Below are 11,236 nucleotides of genomic sequence, written 5' to 3' on the forward strand. Positions count from 1 at the left end.
TATGGCAATTGTTCTTGTACTATTTAATAAATTAATTAATTATAAAAACATATAAAAACTAAAACCAAAAACATATTACTCAAGTATTTTTCAAATTTTATAATCTCATGAAGATGAAAATGATGCAATAAATTAATTATTTAGAATTTGATTCAAATATAATACTCTATATTCAAATGAAATATACAGAGAAATTTATTACGTATATAATTAAATTTATTATACAAAAATATATCATAAAAGTAAATAATTTATGTTCTAACTTTCAAAAGATACCAGAATAATTACCTTTAAGTATATATAATCATCATAAAATAATACTTACATATTACAATCAATTTTCAAAGAAGATACATTATACATAAACCTATGTATTGTACTTAAGCTACAAATACATATTTCCTATCAATTTAACCGGTTCAATATCCGGTTTGGTTTTCTCAACTTTGATATCATGTGTAATGAATAAGAGAAAATATATACCACTATTTCAAAGCAAAGGTGATAATGATGGTGGTGGTGCAGAGGAAGTTGGGATCAGAGGCTACAAAATCATGCTTCATTAGCACAATCAGTTGTGTGTGGAGAAGCTGGAGCATCATTAGCACAATAATTTTTGTATGGAGAAGATTGAGCATAGTCTTTGTTTGAGCTCATGGATGATCCAATGCTGCTTCTGTATGAGATCTTCTCCATTTGCCTTCTCTTGGAGCGGCTCTTAACTGTCTCCTCCTTTTCATCCACAAATGAAAGGAAGCTCCGAAGGCGCGCAGATCCTGAAGATGAGCCCTGCTCTGAAGGGTCAAGTTCATCAGAGCCATGCTTGAAGTACTGCCTAGTCACTTGTATGAGATATATCAAGAGAGCAATGAAGCAGGCAAAGCCACATAGCAGATAGAGGCCCCAGAAGCTTTGAAGATTTAGTCTTTCCACTTCCAGCTTCGTGCCTTGCGACAAGCAGGCGCTGCGCAGAAGCCACTTGTCATGGATCCTTTGTAGGTCTCCATTCTCTGCCATTTCCAGAATTGCTGTTGACAGGTCTACTGCTAAAGGCGAGTCTCGCGGAAAGGCCTGAAGAAAATTGATGGGACAAGAGTTAACACAAGATTTTTAAGCTGCTTTCAATCTTTTAAGATCAAAGTAGGAGAATACTTACAAATCCCCAACCATCTCTAGTGAACTCTTGACCAATAACAGTGAAATCACACCGGCTTGAAAGGAAGAGCTCTATGTAGGAACGTTCATCAATGTATGCAGAGACACCACCACCATGGGGACCCTTTTTAAGAGCATTAGCAGCTTCATCCGGCGTGTTCAAAGGAACCAGCCTCGCTTCAGCAATGCCAATTTCCTGAATCAAATAATTTTTCGCGAAAGAACCTTGAGTGTAACCAATAGGATCCTTGCTATTTACCAAACTTTCAATGCCTTTGATGGGTGAATAAAGTTGTTGCACTGTGAGGATTGAGGTTAGACTCGCTGTGTAACTCGAGTTAACTATAAGAACTACAAATAACCATATAATCAGCACCAAGCGACCGAGCGTGCTAACTGTATTTTCCCCTACAAATCATACAAAAAAACTTTATTTAAATCAAAGGGAAGCTATTCAAGCTACCATTTAGGCATAAATTTCATTAGAGAGAAGAAATAGTACTAACTGTGTGAGTAGAACATAGTTGAAAAACTGAACCTGCAAGATACAACAACAGGTAAGGATTACAACATATCCATATCTAAATAAGTGAACATAGTGTGGAATTTTGCAACTTCAATATAAACTTTGCTATGTTCTTACCATAAGATAGTAACTACTTGTTTCTTGGGAGGTCCCCTAAAGTCATCATTAACTCTATGCTCCAATATCCAAACAACAGCTCCCACAAACAAGAAAAACATAGCTGTGACAGCCCACATCATTGGCGTAAACGGCGACAAAAACGCCCAAGCATTGGATTCTGCCTTCCTAACTGGTGCAACTACAACTAGACCAGACTCAATATAAGGCTGTGTAAAATCCACCATCCTTGTTCTTTCTGTAGTAATGGCAATGTCACCAACAGCACCATCAAATTCCTAGTTTTGAAACAAACAAGTTAATCTCAGAACATTGTCATAATATATCCCAATTGCATAAAGAAACTATTGGAATGATACTCACACCGGTTGTGATCCGACGGACAAGGTCTGTGGCGCTAGGATTGATGCGACCGTCGCCAAAGGGGACAAACTTATAGGGAACAGCATAAGGCAACAAATCCACTGCAGCAAGAAACACATCAATGCAGAATCCCTGAAACATATCAGTGCCTTTTACCGGTGACACAAATTCATGGTAATTAACCCTTCTTGGTACTCCAATCTTTAATAGCCTTCCACTGTTGGGAAAAACCCAACCACGGGGCTTTTGATCAGTGTCTCCAGGCCAAATCACAGGAAGTAAAGTTTTACTTTCCCTGGAATTATTAACAGGCTTGGAATAAAGAGTATCTGGAGGAAGAACTGATAATCCAGAGTAGTTAGACCAATAACCAATCTTCCTAGAGCCTGTTCCAATTACATTGATGATCTCAAATGCAGGATTGGCAAGATTTTCATCAGATGTATAGCTGAATGGACCTGTCACACCGGTCATGTTAACCCCATAAATGCTTTGACGCAAGGAAGGTCCTTCATTGAAGATGTTCAAGGCATCAAGATGCAAGTTGTCACCGCGTAACACTGATAACTTTGAATCATTTGAGAAAGTGATTCTGTTCCCTTGTTTGAAAAACGAATCAAGTGCATGTGCAAGAGCATAAACAGTATCATAAGCATATAGAATTAAAGGAGTAAAACCAAGAGGGCCTCCATTAGCACTATCAGCTTGAGTCAAATTCTTCCACTTAGAAACAAACCTTCTTTTGAGTTCAGAATCCGGTGTGTAAACACGAAATGTAATAACTCCTTGAATATCATCCATTTTATCTGAAGACAATGGACTTTCCATATCAAGCACAGCAGAAAGAAAAGTAGTACCTATCCAGACATAACCAGTTTCCATCATCCCAAGATTCTTTGCAAGATTGAAAACCTTGAGTTTCCAAAGAGTGTTGAGGTGAAGAACTATAACTCTTGACTCTGCCAAAGCCACCTGAACAAGCACATCAGTAATCTCCTCATCAGTTGCATCAGGACTCACAGCTGCCTTAAACGAGATCCTGCAGCGCCTATCGGCGAGCTTGTCGCCTAGAGCTCCGATTCCATTCCTCCCATTATCATCATCCACATAGAAAGCAATAACATCTTTCCACCCAAAGTGATCAACAAAGTCTGCTATTGCAGTCATCACATAAAGATCACTATGACCTGTTCTAATAAAGAATGGAAACTGAAGTGAATGAAGGGTAGGGTCTAAAGCCGAAAACGATAGCAGAGGAACTTGGAGCTCATTTGCAATATGAGCTATGACATGAGCTGTTACAGATGACTGGGGACCAATTATAGCCACAGTATGTCTCGTCGCAACCTGCAAAACTGTAATGGCATAGAATTGTGATCTAACAAAGTTAAAGCAACATCATCTATAAGCCATGAACACAAAAGAAAAGGGTTATATGATGATATCCATGAAAGGCATACCCTCAGAAATGCTAAGAAAACCTCTGTATTTTGTATCCTCTTGCAGTATGAGATTCAGCTTTGTTTTACCAAGAATTGATGGATCAGAATTTACATCATCAACTGCAGCCTTTAGAGCAAATTTTACACTTCTACCAAAAGAGCCATTGAAAGAGAAGAGAGCCCCAATATTTACAACCTCAGGTACTGTGGAATTTTGCATGTCTGCCCCATTTGAATAGAATCCATTGGAGAGAATAATCAACACCAAGAACCAAACTTTAACCATGTTTGGACCAGTTGCCTGAAAAGCCATAGCCACCAATTATCACCCTTGTCAACAAACAAGTGAATAAACAAACCCCCAACCATTTTTTAATGTAAAATATGAAGTCAAAGTGGCATCATACACTAATATCCAGATAACAGGTGACATTTGTACAAATAAAAAAAAAAGATTATAATATAGAAATCATGAACTTTGAAACCTGAAAATTTCATACAAATTTCTAGGGGGAAATAAAAGATCAAAGAGAAAATAGTAAACAACATATCCCCAAAAAACAATAATCAAATCACACAACAACAAAAGGAGCAAGATAGATAAAGAAAATATATACCTAAAGTGATTGTTAATAAAGCAAAAAAGGTGCAAGATAGCAAAAGCTTATAGAACATGTAAAGAAGATAACTTTATCAAAAAAATGTCAGAATTGTAACTACTACAATTGGGAAAATTGAAGAAGCACATGCCTTGTAGATTCAGTAGAAATGAAGTGACATGGATATATAGGAAGAAATATGGTGCAGAACACGTGAGGTTAGGGGCAACTAAAGGCATAAAAAAACAAACTTTAAACAGTGGCCATGAATTGCAGAGGAATATGGAACCCAGAAAAGAAGCAGGGGAAGACCACAAGGACTTTGGAGAACCTGGGCACTATGGGGGGAAGAAAGAATAGAAAAAAAAGTAGAGAATATTCTGAAACAAGTATAAAGCTTAGAAAAGATAAAAAATAAAAATTTGAGTGAGATTATGGTAGTGATGTTGGTGGTGTAGGGAATAGTATTCATGAAATTGAATCATGGCCAAGAAAATAGTAGTAATAACATGGTATATTGTTGTCTTTTTTGTTTGATGTGAGGAAGAGGGACCCCACCCTATTTAGCAAGCAGCATGAATAGATCACATTGTGAATTGAGATGATTGTCTTCATTCAGATCAAGGTAGCTTAGCTGTGTAGTGAAGTGGGTGTGACTGTGACTGTTGGAATTTGAGAACCAAGGAACTTGGAAGCAAAGTTTTGTTTATGATAAATGTTTAAAACATCATGTTAAATATTTAAGTGATAAATTAAAATAAAATGTTGATATCAAGATAAGATAGGTTAGAATTTCACTTTGATGTCTATTAAGGAAAATTTATTTTTTAAATAGATGGTGTATTGGTATATTGAATAAATAGATGTTATATTGGTATATTAAGCAAAATTTATTTTTTAAATAAATGTCTATTGGTAGGATTTTTTTCTAATATAAAATAAAAAATTAATTAATTTCCAAAAGAAGAGATTTGAATTTTATTTTCAAAAATACGATTTTTTTTGTATTAAGAATAAGTTCGCTGCACTCTACTTGTTGGAATAAATTAATTTCAATAACCCAGATCATCCATATTGAATCACCAAAAATAACATAATGCGGAAGCGTACCTGAATTCATAAACATAAATTATGATTGGAAGATTTTGGATCTTGTGGTTCTTTCGATCTTCCTCAACCAAAGCCTTCTGTATTCCTAGGAGGCTGAACTGCAACTCTTTTGATGGGGAAAGAGTAACAAAGGCGGCTTTGGATTTCAAAAATAAATGCGAGGTTGTTGGATAACGGAGCTGAGTACCACAAGTTCTTTCTCCACTTTCTTTCTAGTAATTACATTTTTTCTCAACGATGTCAAGGAATCCATTGTTATCAATTCATTATAATGGTAAAATAGTATACAATCAAGAAGATTCTATCGTTTTTAGAGTCGAACAACCGATAATTACCTATATAACACCCGAAGTCAACAGTCTGACGGCGTTGAAGAATCTGATATTGCATTCCATCAGACAACAAGAGACAAAGTTGGTGAAAAAAATTTACTACAGATATCCGACACAAGTAGATGACAACTTGTTATATAAAAGGTATATCACAGTTGTCTTGGCTCTGTTGATAGTATATTTATTAGACCACGGTTGTGAGAAATATTTATGTTGTTTTGAATTAGGTATCGTTTACGTGACGACAAGGATGTATGTCTTATAAGGTCGTGGCACAACAGATGGACAAATGTTCATTTATTGGAATTATTCGTGTTCCTGGTTGAGTTGGGTGGTCGAGGATCATCTGTAAATACTGTCGATGATAGTCCGTTGAGTGGAGCTGTTAGACGGAATATTCGAAGGACGATAGCCGATCCGAATATGTCACCTGAAGGTAGTCAAGAGGGGTCTAATGTTAAAGTTCGGAATGCTGACATGATGGGTGACGATGTTGAAAGTCATGAGGGTTCTGCTATCAGGGATCCGACGATAGATCAGTATGAAGTTAACCCCGATGACGGAGACGATGTTGATGACGAACCACCCAAAATTTCTGATGATGGCGACGAGAAAGAAGAGATGAACTACTACGGTGAGACACAAATCGCTCTGACACAGCCTACGATTTCTCGATCGTATGACCGGTCGGATCACTTCTCCCAGTTGAATCTCGATGCAATGACTTTGGATTGGTCATTTACCCAAGGAGGCCCCGAAGAGAATCAAAGCAATGAGTTAGATATTGGACAACAATTTTAGAACAAAGAAGAAGTCATGTTGGCAGTTAAAATGTACAGCATCAAGAGGACAACGGAGTATAAAATAGTAGAGAGTGACCATTTGATATATAATGCACAGTGTATCCAGTTTGGGCCCGGTTTTTCTTGGAGCATACTCATATCTTATCGTTGAAAGCAAGAAAAGTGGGAGGTTAGGAGATACACTGGTCCTCATACTTGTACGCAAACATCAGTGGGTCAAGACCATCGTAGGTTGGATTTGAAGGTGATTGTTCAACACATTTTCAAAATGGTAAAAGCGGATCTAACAATCAGCATCAGGGTGCTGCAAGGAGGTGTGGAGAATCATTTCGATTACAAGGCATCCTACAGAAAGATTTGGCTTGCAAAACAAAGAGTCATTGCTAGAATATATGGCGATTGGGAGGAGTTATATAGCAAGTTTTCTCATTGGTTATTCGCTATGCAGATGTACTTGCTCGGTAAAATTTATTTCAATGTGGTTATTCGCTATTAAGAAAGACACTATCTATATGTGCTCATCGATGATAGATCTTTAGGTACTTGAGTGCAACTTGTGACACAGTCTTAACCTGGTTCAGCCGACATAGTCATGTTTTATCGAATTTTTTGGACATTTCCACCGTGTGTTGAGGCTTTCAAATATTGCAAGTCACTTATTTCCATCAATGGTACCCACTTATATGGTAAATACGGTGGGACGTTGCTGATGGCCATTGCTCAAGATGGCAATGCAAACATTTTGCCTATTGCATTTGCCGTTGTTGAGGGTGAGACGAAGGAGGCTTGGTCGTTCTTTCTTTTGTATCTGCGGCAGCATGTGACACCACAACCCGGTGTCTTAGTGATTTCAGACAGATACAAATCAATTGATAGTGCGCTGAACGATGAGGGAAGTTTGTGGAAATCACCACATGCCTTCCAGGCATTTTGTACAAGACACGTTGCCGCCAATTTCATGACTCACTTCAAGAACAAGGACTTGAAGAAGATTCTGATAAACGTAGCGTATTCGAAGTCACAGCGTGAGTTCGCTCATTATTTTGGCCGTCTGAGGGGAAAAAATATAGCAATAACAAACTGGCTTTAAGAAATGCCTCGGTCACAATGGGTGCTGTATGCGGATGAGAGTCGTCGATTTAGTCACATGATGACGAATATCTCCGAATGTATTAATGATGTCATGAACAACACCTAGAAGCTGCTGACATAACTCCTCAATGGTCCGTCCCTGATGGTACTGCTCCCAACCACCAATGCATCCACTGATAGGATTACTGTCGATCATGAGTCCCAGTTAATAAGCCACATCCTGTAGGGTGATAGTCATCTCCCCACATGGTAGATGAAATGTGTGGGACTCAGGCCTCCACCTCTCTATCAACGCCGATGTAAGTGGTCAGTCGTGCTCGAACTCAACCATATAGGCCACATACTTAAACCAGCCTCCTCTGAGATATGGCCTAATCTGTCCCGGCGGATGTGTCATCAAATTTTGCCTAGTGCGCAAAATTCGAGACGCCTACCAAACGGAGACAAAAAAATAAAAAAAAAGGACGGTGAACACATAAAATAACAAGTTCACTGTTTATTAATTACAATACAATGAGCAACAGTGAAAAAATTGTACCACTCAATCAAGCCTGCTAGCAATGTGCTCAGTCTGATCCAATCTGTACATCGTCTCCTCGTAACCCAATAATTACTGCTCCATCTAACCACACTCTAGTAAAATAAAATCACATATACTAAACTCAGTTTCTTTTACATCAACTAAATTCTTAAAAAATATATTTAAATCTATAATTGTCTACCTTAGTTCTTCGGTTTATAAATTTACTAATTTAAATTTAACCCAATTATATGACGTCGTCAACTAACACCCTAAACAACCCTAATTAATAACTAATTGAATCCTAAATTTTACTAATCATGTTTCTTTCTCATCTAACTTAACTTAATTAATTATGCAATTAATTACCTTGTAACTCACAATTTAAACTACCTAAGAATTGACTAACAACTTATACTAATTAACATATTATAAATAATAAACAGCAACTCAACAATAACATAAAAAATCTAACATGTAACAGTAAACAGTAACTCTAACTAACATATAAATAATAAATTTGTAACTCTAAATAACATGCAACCTCTAACTAGTAACTTTAACTAACATGTAAACAGTAACTTTAACTAGTATATTATTTACTGACTTGAAACTGAGAATATCGTGGATAACGAACTTCACGAACGTTGAAAGACAGAAAGAAGGAACAAAGTAAATTTTGAGTAGAGAACGAAAAGAAAGAGACAAATAAAAATGGTCCCACCAGTTTTTATAGTCTGCCGAACTCAACATAAAGCTCGCTGGGGTGCGACGAACTTGTCTTTAATGCAAAAAAAATTGTATTTTCAAAAATAAAATTTAAATATCTCTTTTTGGGAATTAATGAATTTTTTATTTTATATTAAAAAAATCCTCTATTGGTGTATGCACCCATAATTTTTCTATATTTTAATTTTTTTTACCATATTTAAGCAAAAATGTTTTTATAAAGTAACACTCACGAGGTATTTATCATGCCATCATGAAAGGATAGGTTAGAGTTTGACTTTTATATTGGAGATAAATATTTCTAAAAATGATAAATCGAATTATTCATGTTTAGGTAAAAGCAATAAAATTTGGCTGCATTCACCTAACCGAACTGCTGGCAGCATTATTGCAAGACATGTTATTTTAACATATGTATAATATATGTTGTGATATGGTATAAATTCACGTATCACTTAATTTTTTTCAATAGCTAATAAGTGGTTTTAAGGCATTTTCTTTACAATTTTTTTTATTAAAAATTTAAAAATTTTCAGTATTTTCTAATAATATATTTATTGAGAAAAGATTGAAATTTTATATTGTCTTATTAGCAAAACTCATTAGATGAAAATTTTGCTTATAGGTACTTTAATTTAGAAATCTTTGTTTTGAATACAAAATAAAAAATTTTATATATAAAAGCTAGCTTTATTTTCTTTTAATATTCTTAACACAGTCTTTACAAAGTCATATATATATATATATATATGTATGTTTTTTAGTGAAACGTCATCGTGATTGAATGTCCATTGTGGCATGAAAAATGTGATTATTAAAGATTTATGTAATATCTATTAATGGAAGGTTGGTGAATATGGTAAGAGAGAAAACGGCATGGAAGGAAGAAATGGATAATTTCAATGAATGAATAAATAAACGTGTTTGAATAACTGTCAAGGTTCCTAAATAAATGACTAATTTGGATTAATTGATTGGATTAGTTCATTTCTTTATTTTAGTAAAGAGGAATGCTAGGGGGCAGTAATTTTGGTGTTTTGTAACCATTAATTGGCTATCAATAGTGTTTTTAATGGTGTGAGATTATATCTAATGGTGGGAAATCACTCACTTTTGTCTTAATAGTTAAGTGCTGGTCAGAAAATACAAAAGTTACTGGTTCCTAGACTTTTTCATTAAGAAATATTGGAGGATATTAATTTTATCTGGTATATATAATAATTTATTAGTTAGCACTAAATTAATAAATGAAATTTTGAGTCACAAAAAATTAATTTTTGACTTAATGAGTTTGTAAATACCATTAAAAAAATGGATTATGAGGAAAAAACAATTAACAAATAGGTTTTGAGATTGTACAATTAATTTGTTTTGATTTATGTTGAGCTTACCAAACTATTTCAGGGTTCAAAAGCGCATTTGTCTCATCATAGGAAAATAATTATTTTCGTAATTTAAACTTTGTATATAATTATTAGAGAACTTGAACATAAAATATTTTAAATAATGAAAGATAAAAAAATATTCATTTTAGTGTATATAATAATACTTAGATTAAATTTAGATCACTTCTGGTGTCTCAAAACAAGTATATTCTAATTCATAATCTTTATTATTTGAAGATTTTGGCTTAACAGCATTCTAAATAAATTAGTTAAAAAAAAAGTAAAAAGAAAAGAATTTTGGTTTTTTCAACGCATAAAATATTAAAAAATTAAGTAACATCCTTATGAAATTTGTTAGCAAGGTCCGTCGTTATTTAATTTTTAAATTTAATAAATTCATAATATAAAACTATTACAATAATAAATAAAGAATTTAGCTAAAAGAGTCCTAAAAACAATGGTTAAGGGGATAAAATCAAAAGAAATTAATTTTTTTAATATATCTAATGCATAAAATTAAAAAATATGTATTTGATTTATATTTTTTATCTGAACTTTCAAATTTTAATATATTTATTAGTAGACGATTACTCACATAAATATAATATATATTTATGTAAAGATAATAATTAAGATGTAATATATTGTATTACAAAATTTGATCAAATAATTTTATATCAATCATTTAATGATTTTCAGTTACTATTTTTTATAAAAATAATTATTAATAAAATTCAATAAATAAAAAATTTGTTATTTTATATTTTAAAGAGACATGTTAAAATTATAAATTAAAATTTTTTATTAAAAATAAAATTTAAAAATTTTAATATATTTATTTTATAATTATTAAAAAATTAAAATATTTTACTATTAATAATTTTATCGTATGTTCTTAAAAACATATGTTAGGTTAAGTTTATAAATTAAAACATAAGTACTGTATTTAGGCATTTCATGGGTCCTAAGTCCTAACTCCTAACCCCATGCTTTTGTGTTTGTCAACGCATTAATCTCATTGATTAGTAGTAGTGAATGAGTAATTAATTCATGAATCCCAAAG

The 11,236-nt window shown here is 33.8% G+C and overlaps 2 protein-coding genes across 4 annotated transcripts; one reads left to right on the plus strand and one right to left on the minus strand.

The window, feature by feature from the left end:
* Nucleotides 1-232: 232 nt before the first annotated feature.
* On the minus strand, nucleotides 233-4,691 carry LOC107642495 (glutamate receptor 3.6). Of its 3 annotated transcripts, none has more exons than XM_088488542.1 (7): nucleotides 4,354-4,691; nucleotides 3,622-3,904; nucleotides 2,162-3,516; nucleotides 1,799-2,076; nucleotides 1,662-1,693; nucleotides 1,157-1,563; nucleotides 233-1,071 (listed from the first exon to the last, which is right to left on the minus strand). In XM_088488542.1, the coding sequence occupies exons 2-7, from the start codon at nucleotides 3,887-3,889 to the stop codon at nucleotides 553-555; spliced, it is 2,859 nt and encodes a 952-aa protein (XP_088344668.1). In that variant the 5' UTR covers nucleotides 3,890-3,904; nucleotides 4,354-4,691; the 3' UTR covers nucleotides 233-552. The 3 variants fall into 3 exon arrangements, with proteins under 3 accessions (XP_088344668.1, XP_088344669.1, XP_020978497.2); XM_088488543.1 differs by having other exon boundaries at nucleotides 4,221-4,356; XM_021122838.2 differs by lacking the exon at nucleotides 4,354-4,691 and having other exon boundaries at nucleotides 3,622-3,916.
* Nucleotides 4,692-6,715: 2,024 nt separating this feature from the next.
* On the plus strand, nucleotides 6,716-7,537 carry LOC148563225 (uncharacterized). The gene is made up of 2 exons (XM_088486206.1): nucleotides 6,716-6,908; nucleotides 7,029-7,537. The coding sequence occupies exons 1-2, from the start codon at nucleotides 6,716-6,718 to the stop codon at nucleotides 7,535-7,537; spliced, it is 702 nt and encodes a 233-aa protein (XP_088342332.1).
* Nucleotides 7,538-11,236: the final 3,699 nt, after the last annotated feature.

Source organism: Arachis ipaensis, chromosome B5 (genome assembly GCF_059453495.1).
Source record: "Arachis ipaensis isolate K30076 ecotype BB chromosome B5, ASM5945349v1, whole genome shotgun sequence".
NCBI lineage: Eukaryota > Viridiplantae > Streptophyta > Magnoliopsida > Fabales > Fabaceae > Arachis > Arachis ipaensis.